This window comes from Rhinoderma darwinii, chromosome 1 (assembly GCF_050947455.1).
Source record: "Rhinoderma darwinii isolate aRhiDar2 chromosome 1, aRhiDar2.hap1, whole genome shotgun sequence".
NCBI lineage: Eukaryota > Metazoa > Chordata > Amphibia > Anura > Rhinodermatidae > Rhinoderma > Rhinoderma darwinii.
This window is the reverse complement of record NC_134687.1, coordinates 333,341,463-333,360,465: the sequence shown is the minus strand read 5'-3', so window position 1 is coordinate 333,360,465 and position 19,003 is coordinate 333,341,463. Positions and strand designations below refer to the sequence as shown.

Genomic DNA, 19,003 nt, shown 5'->3' with positions numbered 1-19,003 from the left:
ATTTCGTTCATTAGTTTTATTCAAATTAGCCCCTTCCAGAGACTTCTTTATTTAAAATGCTGTAATCTGTTTCATGTCATTCCTGAACAATTTACTCTCTAGTTTTTCCTATACACTTCCTTAAATTCCCGTACACTCTTCCGTAATTCTCCCTACACAATCCTCAGCTGATCCCGATCTGCTCTCTAGAAGCCTCTTTCTTTCCATTCAATAACTCCTTCCGATCCTTTGTTACCCATGGCTTATTATTTGGAAAACAACTTACAGTTCATGAAGGCACAATGCTATTTATATAAAATATAGTCTGTAAACACATCCACAGACCCATTTACATCATTACTAACTGTTTCCAACAGCACATTCCAATTAGTAGTCTCAAAACACAATCACAGCTCATCCTCTGCCTCATTGGTCCATCCCTTCACCTGCCTTTTAAGGCCCTGTTCACACAGAGTTTTTTTGACGAGTTTTTGGATGCGGAAACCGCGATGCAAAACTCCTCAAAAATGCCTCCCATTGATTTCAATGGGAGTTGGACGAGTTTTTTTACCGCGAGTAAAAAAAACGCGTCGCGATAAAAAGAAGCGTCATGACCCATCTTCAGGCGGTTTCCACCTCCAAAACCCCATTTCAATCAGTCAGAAAGAGGAAAAAAACGCCTCGACGAGTGTTTTGACGAGTTTTTGTCAAACCACTGTGCAAAAAACGTCTGGAGCAGTTTTTGCAGGAGGAATTTTCCTCCTGCAAAAACTCTGTGTGAACACAGCCTAAGGCTCCATGCACACAACCGTGCCCATAATTATGACCTGTAATTACGGGCACAGCCGTCCGTATTTACGGGCCGTGCTCCCATTATAAAGTATGGGAGCACGGTCCTATTTTTTTCGGCAAGTTTCTATGGCACGGACCCCTTTTCGTAAATATACAGGGTGTCCGTTGGCCATAGAAATGAATGATTACAGACTGTAATTACGGGCGATTTTACGGTCGTGTGCATGGGTTATGGTCCGATTGCTTCGGAGGTTGTAAGGCAGAGGACCTGTATGCATCTTTTATAATCACATACAAGATATCATAGCCCTTTTTCGCTCTCGCTGAACACTTAACCACTTGCTAAAATTGTGGTAAAATCATGGAAACAGACACATGATTAAAGCCTCCAGTAATCACTCTAAAAGAGTTAGGATACTTTGTCTGAAGTCTAAATAGTACAGTCACATGCTACAGCCACATTATCTGATGGTGGCATGTATACCATTACAGCCACCACCGTCGAAAATTCCCTAGGCAGATAATACGGGTCCCTTATTATTACATGCCCTTGGTTACACCATTTATTTTTTTCATAAAGTGTGAAACCTCCTCCCTTCTTCTTCCCGCTTAAGACCAAATCTTTATCGCCCCTCACTAACTAAAACCCTGGCACACCAATATTTTATTCAGGTACTATATCATGTTACCAAGTCTCTGTGAAACAAAATAAATCGCATTCACGAAAATCTCTCCTAAACACTGTAAGCGCACACAGTTCATCAATTTTATTGCCCTAAGATCGTACATTTTCATGATAAGTGGAGGGACAGAAGGCTTAAAGCGGCGCTTTTTTATTCTCCTCCTGGTACCAGCTCTGTATCCCCTAAACAGGAGCCGTACTTCAGTAGGTGCACGGTATTGTTTGGCGCAGGGTAGATTTAAACAGTTGCAGCAACTGTCTGGCTGTAGACAAAGATGCCCCTGCCTGTATTATTTATAACAGAAGCAGAATTATTATGTCCTGACACACACAACATAGAAATAAAGACAAACATATCTGTCATTTTTGCATCAGAAAGTGCAAGCCTAGATGGCCTTTCTGCCTTTTGTCGGTAAACTGAGGTCCACATGGGCTCAGGCAAAACCCCCTCTCCAAGACCGACACATGCCCCAGTAATTCTTCCTGTTGCAAGTAATGGTGCAGATGACAAAAACAATATCCTAGCCAGCCCTAGTTTCAGTAGAGTCCACACTGCCACAGGCACTTTACACGTCCGCCTTGATAACAGATTCACATGTGTTTCCTTCCTCTGCTGCTCTTCGGCTGACTCAGTGCACCAAGGGACACCCACGCCATCCCAGGGGATCATTGCTCCTTCTCTCGCCGACTTCTAGCCACACCAGGCCATCCGCAAACCACACCTCCGCATCAGAGATATTCCAGCAGTACTGATTTTAGTGTCCACTGGCTCCGCTAGGTCCAAGCCCCGCAGATGCCACTGGATCAGATCCAGGCCCTACAGACACCGCAGACACCACTGCCACTGCCAATAAGAACCCCAGAAGCCAGAGGATCCAGCCACACCAGGACATCCAGGGCACCGCGACAGGTAACGGACAGATAAAGGGATAATGGAGACAAACAGCAGAGCTGCTCCACTGGCTACTGCTAGCACGGGACCATCTCACCATCTTGCTATTCGTTTGATCCAAGGCTTAAGATAGTGTTAGGATCACAGATATGATAAGCTGTGACTGGAGAAAGGCAATGGGGCAGTTGTCCTCTAGGTCTCTTTTCTATTTACAGATGAAGACTGTCATCAAGACATCGTTGGAAGAAATCTGCAATATGTCCATTCTTTAATTATGGAAACATCAATCTTGCCTGTAGTAGCTTCTGATTGTAAATATGTAGCTTCTGTGGCATATCACCACAGGACATTTGCTTCTGAGCCTCAAGTTGCTGCCACTACAATGATAGAGAGGCCCTAATACTGTGTTATGTTTGTCAGAATATCTTCCAACTATGTCAGAATAAGGCGAGGCTGCGAGATGGTATCTTGACTAGGTGTCATGCTTTTACTTGGCATGAGGTGACATACATTAGGACATAGGAGATATGTTTAATGCATGATGATTCCATCAAAATATTGCATAACAGATTTATTACCAGAAACCTAAAGTGGAATACAGAAACGGGTATTGACTCTACGCCTTCATGGTTCTAATTTACCATGCTGTACCTCAAGATCTCTACCCAAATTAGAAACTCTCAGTATTCATACATCTGTATTAGTGCCAATGGGTATATAAAGGTGGACCATGATCTGTATGACACCACTACCTTGAGATGCTTTTGGTACTCCTAAAGATATAGATGTGTCCTTCCTTACCTTTTCTCTTGAGATGTGTGGCATGAGATGACCAACTTTGAAAAAACAACAACAACATGACTTCATAATACTTTATCACAAGATCTCTATGTTATATGTGTAGTCACCCAATGGTTGTGATGTGGGTAGCAGCCTGTGGGTTTTGCTAGAATATCGCAATATTGTATTGAATTAGATTGATGAGAAATTTGATTCCTTCACCAAACTCGAGCAAAGTTAGGGGTGGACACATCTGTATGTCAATTAATTTCAAGAAAAATACATTAACATTGTGAGAAGGCCCAAAATGTTGCTGAAATGCCATTTTTTTCTGCTGATTCTCCATACTATTCCTCTACAACGACTCTCACTAAGTGACCAAAGTATGGTTCTGGTTATTTTCTTATTATATTTAATTGGTCTATGGTGCTCTGTTTCTTAACTATGGAGCACCGGTCATCTATGCCTCCACGCAATTGTTTGTCCAATACTTTAGGCTGCTTTCTCCTATAGAAGATTGGCTCCATATGCATGTGTATATTACTCTTATTGATCTAGTAAGGAGTCGTAAAGAACTATATATATATTGAGCCCGCTAGTGCAGATAGCAGATTCAGGCTATGTGCTCCATAGAACATAAATAGAGCTCCTCAATAATGTCATGGAGCTCCATCAGTAATTAAATATATAATGAAGATGATGATCATCATCATAATCATAAGTACTGATGATTTCTTGAAAAGTCTGATATAGCAGGGGATATTCATTTACCATAGTTTCATTGTCTGACATAATGTTTTACAGTATAACACCAAGTGTTTCTGTGAACTTCTAGAAACTCTTTTATAATAAACAACAATTTATTTTTAAAACCACTGCTGGCTATGATTTTTATATTGACTTTGCTAAATTCTTATTGTGTTTACTGGCCTCCTTCTATCATGCGCATTTTTTTTCTCCAGAAATACCCCTTAGCGATATAATAATGAGTCATCAGTCATTTCTATTCAAGCCTCAGCATTAAAATCTCTCAGAGCGGAGAAATTCCTATGTGTCCTGAAAAATGCTTTCTACAGTTCCTCTAATTAGCAGTGGTGGATACCTGCAAGTCGCTACCATGGCTTTATTTATTAAGCTTACCTACCTTTTCATATTCTAAAAAGCTTTCTACCTGCATTACATTACTTTTTACATTAATTCTATTTGTTAGGGTAATTTAAGTACATATTGCACTATAGATTCTATCTAAATACCCAAATGCGCCATGTATATTCCTACTAAGAAAGTTCACGTACAGGAGGCAAATAAGTTATTGTTGTCTGTTATCTTTGCAACACCCTTTACAAACACTGCATGCACCTAGAGGATAGTGTAAGTACTACATCCATGAATCGCTTCCAGGTCAATAAACAAACTACAGTCCTCAGTCATGGTCCCTGATATCAATCCTTTGTAAGCTATTTTTTTTTCAAATGAATGTATTTAGACTTTTTAATCACCTTTTAAAATTACTTCCCCCCCCCCTTTTTAAGATACAGCTTCTATGTACCATTTACATAGAAGCTGTATTGTTCTGTCTCAGCCAATTCCGTCAGTCCAACTAAAAAGCTCGGCTGAGAGCAGGTTCTGCATATTTCTGGCACACAGGATCCACCTAATATCGATCACATTTAAGTTATGAAATTAGATGTGATCGATATTAGCTGTATTCTGTTTGTCAGAAACATGCAGGTCCTGCTCTCAGCCGAGCTTCACACGGCGTGTATTACACGCGATTTTGCCGCATTTTACGCGCAAAAAAAACACGTAAAAAATGCCTCAAACACGGATGCTTTAAGCTTCACATTGACATCAAAGGGAAAATGCATTGTAGTGCATACAACGCGTTTTTGTTACGCACGTGTGTTCAAAAAACGCGTAGTGTAAAAAAAAGCATCAAGTCAATTCCTGGAGCATAAACCTAATTCCTATAGTCAATGGGAGTCCAAATTACACGCCCAAAAAATAGCGCCAAAAACGCGTAAAAAAGGAGTAAAAAATGCCTGTACTTTAAAAAGCGCTTTGCAAAAATTCTAGCGTTTACACGTCCTTTTCTTTTAGCGCCTTGTGAACAATGCCTTAGCTGAACTGACGTATTCGGCTGAGAAAGAACGATACAGCTTCTATGTAAACAGGATACATAGAAGCTATATCTTAAAAAGTAACCATTTTCTTTAATAAAAGTGATTTTAAAAGTGATTTTAAAGCTTAAAAACACTAAATACATTAATTAAAAAAAACCTTTGCTTACAAAGGTGGACATAACCCTTAGGCCCTGTTCACACAGAGTTTTTTTGCAGGCGGAAGGAAAAATCTGCATCAAAATCCTTCAGGAATTTTGAGGCAGATTTTGACCTGCCGCGTTTTTCGCTGTGTTTTTTAGTTGCGGCCATTGAGCGCCATGGGCAAAAAACGCAGCAAAAACCGCTTTCTCTGCCTCCCATTGTCAATGGGAGGTCAGAGATGGAAGCGCCCGGAAAAAGGGCATGACGCTTCTTTCTCCCGTGAGCATTTTTTCCGCTTGCGGGAAAACACGCCTCCACCTCCCATTGAAATCAATGGGAGGCATTTTCAGCTGTTTTTTGGCGCGGTCTCTGATGCGATTTCCGCATTAAAAAAACGCGACAAAAAACTCAGTGTGAACACCCCCTTAAAGTACATGGTAGAGAACCTCTACATCTGCCCATTTGATGGTAATCGAGTCCATACAGTGGCGTAACTACCGCTGTAGCAGCCGTAGTGGGTGCTAGGAGGCCTGCGTCATGAGGGGCCCATGCCGCTCGCCGAAACGGCCCCCCATGCTCGGTGATGCCGCTTGCAGCCATTATGGCTGCTACAGCGGTAGTGACGCCACTACGGGGTACGCGCTGCCCAGCCCCTAACATTTAAGGGCCGTGCAGCACGGGCCCCCTCATGCCCAGTGGCATCGCTAGCACCGGAGGGGGTCCTGGTGCTAGCGATAGCCACATTCATTTGTATCTGCGTCCTCAGGAAACAGACACAAATTAATATTATAGGCTGCAGGCCATAAGGCGCTGGGAAGACTCCATGCGCAGGCTGGCGTGATGACATCACTGCATCATGCTGGTCTGCGCATGCGTCCCACCCGGAGGATGTGAAGCGCTTCATGCGTTGCAGGAACGAGGCAAGGTAAGTGCAATATATTTTTTTTGGGGGGGGGGGGGTCGCTGTGTGGCAATATACAGGGGGGGAAGGGGGGCACTATATACAAGGGGGGAGCAGGGTGGCATTATATACAAGTGGGGGGAGCAGGGTTGCACTATATACAAGGGGGAGCAGAGTGGCATTATATACAAGGAGGGGAGAAGGGTGGCATTATATTCAAGGGGATGAGCACGGTGGCATTATATACAAGGTCGGAGCAGGGTTGCACTATCTACAAGGGGGAGCAGGGTGGCACTATATACAAGGGGGGAGCAGGGTGACACTATATACAAGGAGGGTGCAAGGTGGCAGTATATACAAGAGGGGAGCAGGGTGGCACTATATACAAGGGGGGCACTTTATACAAGGGGGCTGTGTGGCACTACTAAGGGGGACTGTGTGGCACTAATAGGGTGCAGTATGGCACTTTACAAGGGGGAGGGCTGCGTGGCGCAATCTACAGGGGTCTGTGTGTGGCACAATCTACAGGGGTCTGTGTCTGGCGCTATCTACAGGGGGCTGTGTGGCACTATCTACAAGGGAAAGGGGTTGTGTGGCACTATATACAAGGGGGGGCTGTGTGGCACTTTATACAAGGGTGGGCTGTGTGGCACTATATACAAGGGGAGGGCTGTGTTGCATTATATACCAGGGGGGCTGTATGGCACTATCTACAAGGGGGAGATGGGGGTTGCTATCTACAAGTGGGATGTGACACTGTCTACAGGGGGGCTGTATAGCACTGTCTACATGGGGGCTGTATGGCATAATTTACAGGGGGGCACTATCTATAAGGGGGGCTGCGTGTGGCACCTAGGCAGGGCCCCAGTCAAAAGTTTGCTATGGGGGCCAGTCTTTCCTAGTTACATCCCTGAGTCCATATCTAACTTTTAAAGATACCCCTTTTGCATAGTAAATCACTTGAAGCCTGGAGCCATCCTAGTGGGTCATTCGTGAGTGTGTACAATAATATGTCTTTTCTACCTATGTTTTTTTGATGTTGCAAAATAATTTTTAGCAGATAAGTCTCATGATAACGGATAATGAGCCTTCCTATAAACACATGAAAGAAGAGCCAGGGAATGCTAACAATAATAATAAGGAATACTATGGAAATTTTCATTTTGAAATTATAAAACCCCTAATTAAACATGCTGCACAATCCCATTTTTTTTTTCACTTTGCTCACATCTACATATTGTATATACTTAATAAGAAACAATATGTTCTAAATATTTTCAGGTCATTAAGCTGCGGGGCCAAATTTGCAAATAGGAAATGGAAACAGGTCATTGAGCAGAGGGAAAAATCGTGACAAGATCAATGCATTCCGTAGAGATATTTTACTTAAAGGGGTTGTACACAAATGCAAAATAGAGCTAATCAGTGTAAGCAAATACAGTATACATCCTTGTAATATACATCTTACGCTTCTACTGTATATAATAAAGAAGCGGAGACGAAGACTTGCAGCAGCTTTTAGTATTGAGTTCCTTATATTTATTTCTATGTAAAGAGCTCTGTCCTGCACGATGAACCTCTAAAACACAATGCAAACAGATAAAAAAACATAAAATTATTATTAATTTGTAATTGTGCTAAGTACATCATTTCTGGACTATCCGGGAGTGGAATAAAGCAATGTTACTGTAAATTTATATTTTTTTCTTTTTAATAATATATTAGAATAAAAAATAGTTGTTCTTTGCTTTAATGCACATCATACTGGAGATTATCTTTTTGCAGATCATGTGAAATACAGAGGATATATTTCATACGCAGGTGCAAGACCAAATATGGTTCACACTTCAGATCCAGTGGGATTTGCATTGAATTGATAAATGTTTCCGCAAGGATCCAGTCATACAGACACCTGGCTGTGTTATAGTGGGAAACTGAACTGATGCAGGTCATGAAACAGAACGCAATGCGACATATGATTAATGTAAGTAGCCATGGTTTTGTCATGTGTGTAAATAGATATCTGGCTGACCAATCATATAAGTAGAAACTGTTGGACACCTCATGCGGAGACATACACGGTAGCTGGCAAGGAAAGAAATGTAACATACAGTATGTGAAAATATAAAGGGGATATAGATCCGAACGTGCACAAATTCTACATCGACATACATATATACCAACGTGAAATCCCGTTATATGCATAGCTTGAGTAACAACTAATACTATATATTGATCAGTATAACAAATAGCATCCAATAGGTTGGCAACTTTCTAATGCAATTTCTAAAACGCCCTAAGATTCTGTGTTCTGACGTAGGCAAATACCACCATTGCTCACCCCTGCGCTGCATTTCAGGGCACCCTGCTCCCCCTTGAATAACTTAATAAGCAGTAAGCGGTCAAAACAAGTAATGATACATACTGTATACAGTACCCTAAGGTAGCAAACCCAAGTCCTATGCAGGTCATATACAGAGCCCAGAAATAAAGTGTATACAGTTAGTACAGTCATTTTGGAAATTCAAAGTGTGAATCAATTCCCCCATGGATTCTGTAGGCGTTTTATTTTTAGACCTGAATATAGTTTTTGGACTCCAAAAGAAGCATGAGGATTTAAAAATTTTTACGCATGTAAAGTATATCACATCTTGGCATCTTTTTCTGTAGCTTCTAGATGAAAATAACTCAGATTATAGTAACAGCTGGAAGGAAGTTGGAAGGCATCCAAATACTGCTTTAGTTACAAATGAGACTGTGCTACTTTCTTCCCTAGTGTCTGCAGATACAGATAGAGAAATAGGTGTGAGATAAGAGATTGGGCTCTGCTGATGATTTCAGAGCCCTGGAATAGTATACATATTCCTTCTGTGAAGTATAGAAAGCGTTACAACACTTAAAAGGGTTTTATGGAAAATAGGTTTCAGCTGCATATGGCATAAAATAATTATAAAAAAAGGATATAGTACCTAACCTTAAATTCCCTGCTGTTCCAACAACTCAAGGCTATGCTCACCCTTTATTTGTAAGCTGTGACATGCTGAACCGGCAGGTGACCACTCCAGACCATCACTGGCCACAGCACACATTGACATGACTGCTGGGGCCACTAATTGGCTGGATTGGTTTAAACCCCTTTAAATATTTAAAGTGTAAATTCACCTTAGACCTTTATATTACAGTTTACATATAATACACGTCAATGAAAATCTTCCATTGTCATGCCTATAAATGTTTGCCTGAACATCACATTCTGATATCAGAAACTGACGATTCTATAGGGATGAGTGGTGCTGCACCACTTATCTCTTCTTGTAGAAAAGGACTATCACAGTTCCTTCTCATGTGCCAGCCACTGATTGACTGATAATGTAGTGCTACCTTCCTTTCAGCAGTAGCAGAATTTTGTGTACCCACTGCTGCTACATAACATACCACACACATCAGATGCTAGAGTCAAACACATAATATTAAGAGTCACCTCAGATTCAAATACTAAACCACCAAGACATCCAGGGATAACCATTCTAGACCACCATGAATATCAATATTACCTCTTCATCACCCTAGGCCTGGAGAGATACTAGGTACTTACACTTTAACCCCTTCCCGACATTTGACGTATCCATACGCCAAAGTCGGGTAGGGGAAGTATGGAGCGGGCTCACGGAGTGAACCCGCTCCATACGATGCCGGTATCGGCTGTCTGTTACAGCCGACCCTTCAGCGTAACGAGCGGCATCGCACTCGAGCGCGATCCCGCTCGTTTAACTCGTTAAATGCTGCGGTCAATAGCGACCGCAGCATTTAAATCGTTAGAAAGAGGGGGGCGACCCCCTCTAACAGCTCATCGCGGCCCCCCGCAACGCAATAGCAGGGGGGGGGGCGGCGATGGTTGCTATGGCTGCCTGGGGGCTTAATGAACGCCCCCAGGTCCGCCATCTTTGTACACCTATTAAGCCTTGCCTCCGGCAGTGCTTAATAGATGCCCGTTAGAATCACGATATACTGCAATACATTAGTATTGCAGTATATCGTGCAAGTGATCTAACGATCGCTGGTTGAAGTCCCCTAAGGGGACTAATAAAAAAAGTAAAAATTAGTTAAATAAAGGTTTTTTTTGTGTAAAAAAAAAATACAAATAAATTTAAAGTTCAAGAAACCCCCCTTTTCCCATTTTCCCCCTAGACCATAGTAAAAAAATTAATAAATAAACATAATTTGTATCGCAGCATGTGTAAAAGTCTGAACTATTACAATATATCATTATTTAACCCGCACGGTGAACGGCGTAAAAAAAATTTGGAAACGCCAAAATCTCTATATTTTGGTCACCTAATCTCCCACAAAAAATGAAATAAAAAGTGATGAAACCGTCGCATTTACACCAAAATGGTATTATTAAAAACTACAGCTTATCCCGCAAAAAATAAGCCCACAAACCACTTAATCGACGGAAAAATAAAAATGTTATAGCTCTCGGAATTTGGCGACACAAAATAAATGTTATTTTTTACTTGTAAAAGTAGTAAAATATAGAAAAAACTATATATATTTGGTATCACCGTAATCGTATTGACCCACAAAATAAAGTTAACATGTTGTTTTAATTGCACAGTGAATTCCGTAAAAACGGCGTGCAAAAAACCATGGAGGAATAGCTGTTTTTCTCATTTTCTACCCCAAAAATATTTTTTTTTCCTGTTTCCTAGTACATTATATGGCAAAATAAATGGTGCTATGAAAAACTACAACTCGTCCTGCAAAAATAAAGCCCTCATAGGACTATATAGACAGAAAAATAAAGACGTTATGGCAAAAAAACGAAAATGAAAATCTGAAAAAGGGCTGCGGCGGGAAGGGGTTAAGCCCCAGCTATATTACAGGAACACTATTACTAACCGCTTGACCACATGTAGAAAGTTGCCAAGTATAATCGATCGTGGAGGGAAAAGGTGGAGAATTTTGACATTTCTTGCGCCAACACATTTATAAACCCGCCTTTAAAAATCCTGCCTTTGCTACTATATTTTAAGGAATAACGTACCCCCTACTATAACTTATTGCATTTAAAAAAACTGTTTTAAAAGTATGATTTTCCGTATATAAACCATCAATGATGTGCCTCATATCACACACTCCTGAGATGAAATTCTATACTGCAATGCAATCTGGCGCATTGTATTCTGGGATATTTTTTCTATACTGTACTCACTTTACCACTGGAAAACTGCACAATATACAATACTGTATGTAAAGGACAAGTTACTGACTTTACTGTTTGATTATCTCTCAAGTGTTCAGATATTCAGGTGAAACTACAGTTAGAAACCATATAGAACATAGTAATGCTACATATAAACAGCTTATCAGTCCTTCTTAATTGAATGAACTTTTTAATATAGAAGGAATAACGGGAATTAGTCAGTTGAAATATCCCTGGGCTATCTACTACATATAAACAGCATTCTATGATATTGTACAGCTTGGTGATAGAAGATTGAAAAAGGGAAGATCATTGAAGGCTCTACAAGTGTTAATAACAATATATTAGTATCAATGGGTTTATCTGTTTCAGACAACCTCTTATAAACCGCCCTAATAGAGGTCTGAAACTGTTCTGCTATTGCACGCAGTGCTATTCTTCCGGTCAAAAGTTAGGCACCACTACGGGACCCTGACGAACCCCATTGTATGTCAATGGGGTTCATCAAGCGCAGTTGGTATCCCTTGTACACGTTGCCAGAGCAGAGAGTTACTGCAAAGACTTGATAGGGTTTGTCTGTCGACAAGCTTGTTGATTGTTTCTCATAACAACCAGCAGAATTGTAACGCGTCATGCACACGACCGTTGTGCCACTCGGGTCGTTTTTGAGTGGCACCCGATAGTCTTCACGGACCAATTCACTTCAGCGGGTGAATCGGTCCGTAAAAAATTGTCCGAGTCTCCGATCTGAGGAAAGATAGGAAATGTTCTATCTTTCCTCGTATCACTGACGGGACTCGGTCGGCGCACTCGGTCATGTGCATGAGGCAGTTGTGCAGCTTTGTACAAGGATCGGAACAAGATATAAGTGAAGTGAAGTATTTTTAAAGCTACTCAACTTTTTATGTAAATAAAATCTGTAACTAATGGTGCCCAAAGTAGGGCAGGCCCTTTATTATTCAGTGTTGTTTAATATATCAGAACTATACTGGAAATGGATGATTATATTATGGCAAAGTAGGTACCCAAATAGTACACAGACATGGCAACATTCATGATAAGCTGGATCTGTCTTTATGTCAGCATGAATCAATGATGGGAAGATGTCATAGGAGAGTAACTAAAACAGAATGAGTGCACCAATGAAATGGTGTAGAGTCAAATAACTGCAAATGTACCATCTGCAATTATTTTCTAAGCAAAATAGCACAATAGACTCGGCTGTCTTCTTCGACATACAACGGAAATTCCTTATGTGGCATTAACTGGGCAATATGATATAAGAAAATAAATATGTGTGGACAGATGTGATGATGCTGCAGTCTACCACTAAAAAAACCTAAACTGTGTAATGTGCATCAGTTGATGCCCACAGGGCATTGTGCAAGAACAAAGCCAGTTAATATGGCATCTGATGCAAATCTCTTGTGATAGTAATATTTAACAATTACAGACTTTCTAAAATGACCATTAAACCTAGAATGGAAGTTAAGAGGCTACCAAGTTCTTACTTTAAGTAGGCTTCTAAATCCAAATATAATATTATGTAAAAGATGAGCTAGTCACTAAATAAAGCTAGCGCCTCAGCTGAGGATAACTACTGATGTGACAGATCTGAGTTTGTCCTATGTAGAAAACTGATTTTGTAATTTGCTCCAATGTATTGTTTTACATGGGATTGCAGCTAAATCTAGCAGTGTAAAAGATATCCACCTTTGCATTCATTCTTTTTTATTGCTCTTATATAGCTAAAATAAAAACAAAGAAACGTTGCAAATAGTCTTAGATGTCTAAGCTCCTGTCTTCAGCTCCTATGAGGAGCATTGTGTCTTTATGGTTACAGACTACAAAAAACCTTGGTGTGGTCTGATCCTGCAGTCGTGTCTTACTTCTTTCCATCTGATGTCTCCACTGTCTGTAGGTTTGCAAGTTATCACATGGAGAGCTGTGATTGGTGGAAACATATGGTATTGTTCTCCAAATAGGTGGTTAATAGACATGAGCGAATAATTGGGTGGATCTAAGTCTAAGATTTGCTTTAGCCAAATTTAGGAGAATAATAGTAAAATCAATTCTCCCATTGTACTCTATGCGCTGGGGAATCTGCAAATCAATATATCTGGTGACTCAATTTACTTCTCTCTAGTAGTGAATATCATTGTTGGTGCCCGGCTTGTTTTTGTAAATCCCTTTAAAGTAAATGCATCCCTGTATACAGCACCAATTTCAGGTCTGAGTCCACCACGTATATTGAATTTCTCAATATAGGTTTTTGACTGTTCAATAGGAAGCTTGACTTGTTAATTTCATATCTTTAGTGGTCTTTGCAGCAGTCAAATAGTCAATACGCTCTCATGCAGAAGACATATGTTCTATAGATATAGGTTATTGTATGTGTTCTGTTCAATAAAAATATTCTTTTAGTTAAGGAGGGTGAAATATTTGCTGCTGTATATCTGAAATTGCTGATACGTATTTTTTCCAATAATAAAGCAGGAGGTTCCTTAGTGCTTTATCTTTCTAATATTTAAAGTCCACTCCTCTGCTTTTCCTCAACTCCCCTCCCTCTTCTCACATACTCTTGCATTAAGAGATGAGTGTCTCAGTTCCCATTCAAGCACTTTGAACACATGCAGGATCTCACTGTTCTGGCATCCGAAACACAGCATCCAGCTCCCAGTGGACTTTTCTGTAAGGATCGCATCTGCTTCAGGAGTAATGTCTTCACAAGTGAATAGCCTATCTCATTCAAGAGTTATTGTAATATTCTCTGGATTTTATTAGCTAAGAATACAAGCAAGATCAAGAGATACAGCCTGAAGTCATCTGTGGAGTTCTCGAGAAGGGGTACAATTTATTTTATTAATGCTTTGGAAGAATACAGTTGTCTGGTGGTCTCTAGCCTAGAGGAAATAAAGCTGCTGATGTCCTGGTGGTCACAAAGTACATTCTAATGGTGTAGAGAGATGAGACCGGATGATATCAACCCTCGCACAGGACTGGTGGTAGCCTTGGTGAGCATATTCCTTGTATTTGGCTTTATGTTTACAGTTTCAGGTTTCAAAGGGGAAACTCTAGGATCCATTCCACTTATTGCTATCGGACCAGCTATTTTTCTTCCTGGTGTTGCAGCTATTACCCTGACCAGGAGAACTGATGGCTGCACTAAGTGGCCCTATAAGTACTGTACCTGCTGCTGCAAGAAGGGGAAAGATAAAGAAAATGTGGAGCTTTTGAAGACCCCATCAGACATGGAGTCTGGAAAAGGGAGTTCTAATGAGCTGGATAAAAAGGCAGAAAAAAAGGAAACGGAAGAAGGATGTGAACCTAGCAAAATCACCACAATAGGAGATTCAAGGACGCTCAACACAAAGGAGGATGGAGATGAAGTGCTGAGGTATCTGGACAAGTGCTATTCCACAAACACATTACCTGGAGGAGTGGAAAACCACAACACTTGTTCTGTGTTTGACAAAAAGTACACCCCAGACAGAATTATCTACACCGCCACAGAGGAGAAAGTTACTCTTGACCCTAGAGATAATGATGCAGGAGCCTATCCCAAAGGGGGGGACAATTCCTATAACAGGTATTGCTGCTATGTAAAGCCAACAGAAGTGAACTGGGACCAAGAGACAATTGTTTAATAACTAAATGCACATAAACATTTATATTGTACTAGAATGTTTTTGCACTGCATGACAGATTTAGGCTCTGTTAAAAACAGTCCAGGTACTTATACTCAACAGCTACCTGCTAAGTGGTTACTACGGACCAGCATGTCTAAGATCATGCGTCACCTGTTTTCTTTTTCATCATTCTGGCCAATTGTTTGACTTCTGAACACAGTGCCTTGATATGGAGTTGGACAAGTGTGATCAGCTATAAGACAATGAGCAGGGAGAACAGCTCAGGCAAACTGCGGTGTACACAGTTATCCTGTAGTGCACTAAAAGCCATTGTCTGTAGTTAACTAATAAGTTGCTGTAACATCAATTTCTTTTTCTAAATCATGTATGACCCAAAATATAAGGTTACACGTGGAGAAACAGGTACCCATATACTTTCCTGGTAATTGACTATGTCCCAGCTTAGCACTGCAATTATTTACCATTACATACGTGCCGAGATATAGAATAATCCTCACTAATAAGAAGTCTGAATTTGAAAAATGGGTTGCTGTGGTTAGTATCGGATTACATAGAAGGGCTATTATTTAGACAGAGGTTTTAATATGTTGTGTAAAATTCTATATTAATTAATGCGTACATTTTTAATATTTATAATACTCATTTTATGAATAAAATTAAATCTTTCAATTATGTCTATTGTAATATTCCATCTTGATTTCTCTATAGTAACTTACATAGGACCCTCACTAAACTCCCTAATACTCTTCAAACGCAATACTGTATTAATAGCGATAAAGCATATACTGCTAGAATATAGTCCTCAGAATAAGCCTTACATCCGATTATAAATTTAGATAAATATTACCTATTATGTCATTCAATTGTATATTATTTTTGCAACATATTAAAAATATTCCTTGTGGTATTCTGCACTAACAGAATGGAGAAAGGTGGCATTAAGATCTTCAAGTATTTGATTTTTTTTTTAATGTTTCCTTCCAAAGAATCTATTTGCATCCTCTAGCATTGTTATTGACTATGTATTTAACTATTGTTTGTAAAGTATAGGCTTCTTAATGAACAGTAAAATATATTGCTTGCATATAAGCTGTGGAATTGTTTGCATTGTTTTATTTCAGGTTTGATCCATTTTTAATGAACTAACGCTTTGGAGGACTATACATTAATGTAGCTATTTACTAGGGTGTGTGAGTAGTAAATATAGAACATGGTTTAATCTTATACATTTATAATAGCTTTTGTATGAGTTTTCAATATGCTGGCTTCACCTCATCAATCCTTGAAGGTCTTGTAAAATAAATTGTTTCTTAGACCTCTGGCTATGAAAAGATTAATGTCAAAAAGTTGACTAAGCTTTCAAACGGTAAAAGGGGAAAGTTCAATTCTGCCCATCTCACTTGGGGAGAAAGAGAACAGAGGTAAAAATTACTGACCTTCAAGAGTAATGTGAATAGGGATCTGTACCTTATGTTACAGGGAGCTAGATGTGATAATGGTAACATCAGAAATATAAAAAACTTATATCATACAGAAACATATACCCTTCTAAAGCTGACATTTTGATTGCATTCACCAAATGTGTATGGGCAGCCCAACTGTCCCCCCAAGTCTGCTGTAGGAAGAAATAAGGATTGGGCATGTTAAATGTTGTCCCTTTAGGAGGTAGGTGGTGCCTGAGGTGTCTGGCAGCTGCTTTTCCCCCTCTACCTATGGCAATAAACATGCATGTTTGGTTAATCGGGGTAGACAGCTATCTAAAATGAACGTCAACTTTCAGTAAAAACATTAAATATTAAAATATATTAACAATAAATACAACTGTTGCAGGAAAATTTTATGGGCCAGTTTGTGGAAGACCCGACTAGAGGTGAAGCTCTGTTGGATCTGGTCATTTCTAATAATGCAGAGCTTGTTGGGAATGTCAATGTTCGTGAAAACCTTGGTAACAGCGATCATAATATAGTTATATTTTACCTATACTGTAAAAAACAAACACAGGCTGGGAGGGCAAAAACACTTAATTTTAAGAAGGCCAATTTCCCCAGGATGAGGGCTGCAATTCAGGATATAGACTGGGAACAACTAACGTCAAATAATGGGACAAATGATATATGGGAGATCTTCAAATCTACTTTGAGTAATTATAGTGCAAAATATATTCCTATAGGTAACAAGTATAAACGACTAAAATTTAAACCCCACATGGCTTACACCTTCTGTAAAAAGGGCAATACATGACAAAAAAAGGGCATTTAAAAAATAAAAATCTGAGGGTACAGCTGTAGCCTTTTTAAATTATAAAGAGCTTATTAAAATCTGCAAAAATGTAATAAAATCAGCAAAAATACAAAATGACAGGCAGGTGGCCAAGGATAGTAAAACAACTCCAAAAAAATTCTTCAAGTATGTAAAGCGAAGAAACCAAGGTCTGAACAAGTAGGGCCCCTAAATAGTGGTAATGGAGAGTTGGTGACATGGGATCAAGAGAAGGCAGAGTTACTAAATGGGTTATTCAGCTCTGTATATACAACAGAAGAAAGAGCAGCTGATGTACCTGGTGCCAGTGCTGTTAATACATCAATTAATATACTGAATTGGCTGAATGTAGATATGGTCCAAGCTAAATAAAATAAAATAAATGTACACAAGGCCCTGGGACCAGATGGGTTACACCCTAGGGTTCTTACAGTGCTTAGTTCAGTTATTTCTGTCCCCCTCTTCATAATATTTAGAGATTCTCTTGCGCAGGGCAAACTTGGTGCCTATTTTCAAAAAGGGCTCTAGGTCTTCCCCGGGTAATTATACCCATCGTGGGGAAAATATTTGAGGGGCTATTGAGGGACTATATACAGGATTATATGACAAAAAATAGTATAAGTGACAGCCAGCACGGTTTTACTAAGGACAGAAGTTGTGAAACCAACCTGATTTGTTTTTATGAAGAGGTGAGCAGAAGCCTAGACAGAGGGGCCGCTGTGGATATAGTGTTTTTGGACTTTGTAAAGGCATTTGACACTGTCCCTCATAAACGTCTAATGGGTAAATTAAGGACTATAGGTTTAGAAAGTATAGTTTGTAATTGGATTGAGAATTGGCTCAAGGACCGCATCCAGAGAGTTGTGGTCAATGATTCCTACTCTGAATGGTCACCGGTTATAAGTGGTGTACCCCAGGGTTCAGTGCTGGGACCACTATTATTCAACTTATTTATTAATATAGAGGATGGGATTAATAGCACCATTTCTATTTTTGCAGATGACACCAAGCTATGTAGTAATGTTCAGTCTATGGAAGATGTTTGTGAATTGCAAGCTGATTTGAACACACTAAGTGTTTGGGCATCCACTTGGCAAATTACGTTTAATGTAGATAAATGTAAAGTTATGCATCTGGGTACCAACAATCTGCATGCATCATATGTCCTAGGGGGCGCTACACTGGGGGAGTCACTTGTTGAGAAGGATCTGGGTGAACTTGTAAATCATAAACTAACTAATAGAATGCAATGTCAATCAGCTGCTTCAAAGGCCAGCAAGATATTGTCGTGTATTAAAAGAGGCATGGACTCGCGGGACAGGGATATACAATGAAGGAAATAAGTATTTGATCCCTTGCTGATTTTGTAAGTTTGCCCACTGTCAAAGGCATGAACAGTCTAGAATTTTTAGGCTAGGTTAATTTTACCAGTGAGAGATAGATTATATGAAAAAAAATAAAAAGAAAAACACATTGTCAAAATTATATATATTTATTTGCATTGTGCACAGAGAAATAAGTATTTGATCCCTTTGGCAAACAAGACTTAATACTTGGTGGCAAAACCCTTGTTGGCAAGCACAGTAGTCAAAAGTTTT

At 39.8% G+C, this 19,003-nt stretch overlaps 1 protein-coding gene across 1 annotated transcript; it reads left to right on the top strand.

The window, feature by feature from the left end:
- Positions 1–14,113: 14,113 nt before the first annotated feature.
- On the top strand, positions 14,114–16,132 carry TMEM215 (transmembrane protein 215). The gene has a single exon (XM_075851664.1). It carries the CDS (start codon positions 14,463–14,465, stop codon positions 15,141–15,143), a length of 681 nt encoding a protein of 226 aa, XP_075707779.1. The 5' UTR covers positions 14,114–14,462; the 3' UTR covers positions 15,144–16,132.
- Positions 16,133–19,003: the final 2,871 nt, after the last annotated feature.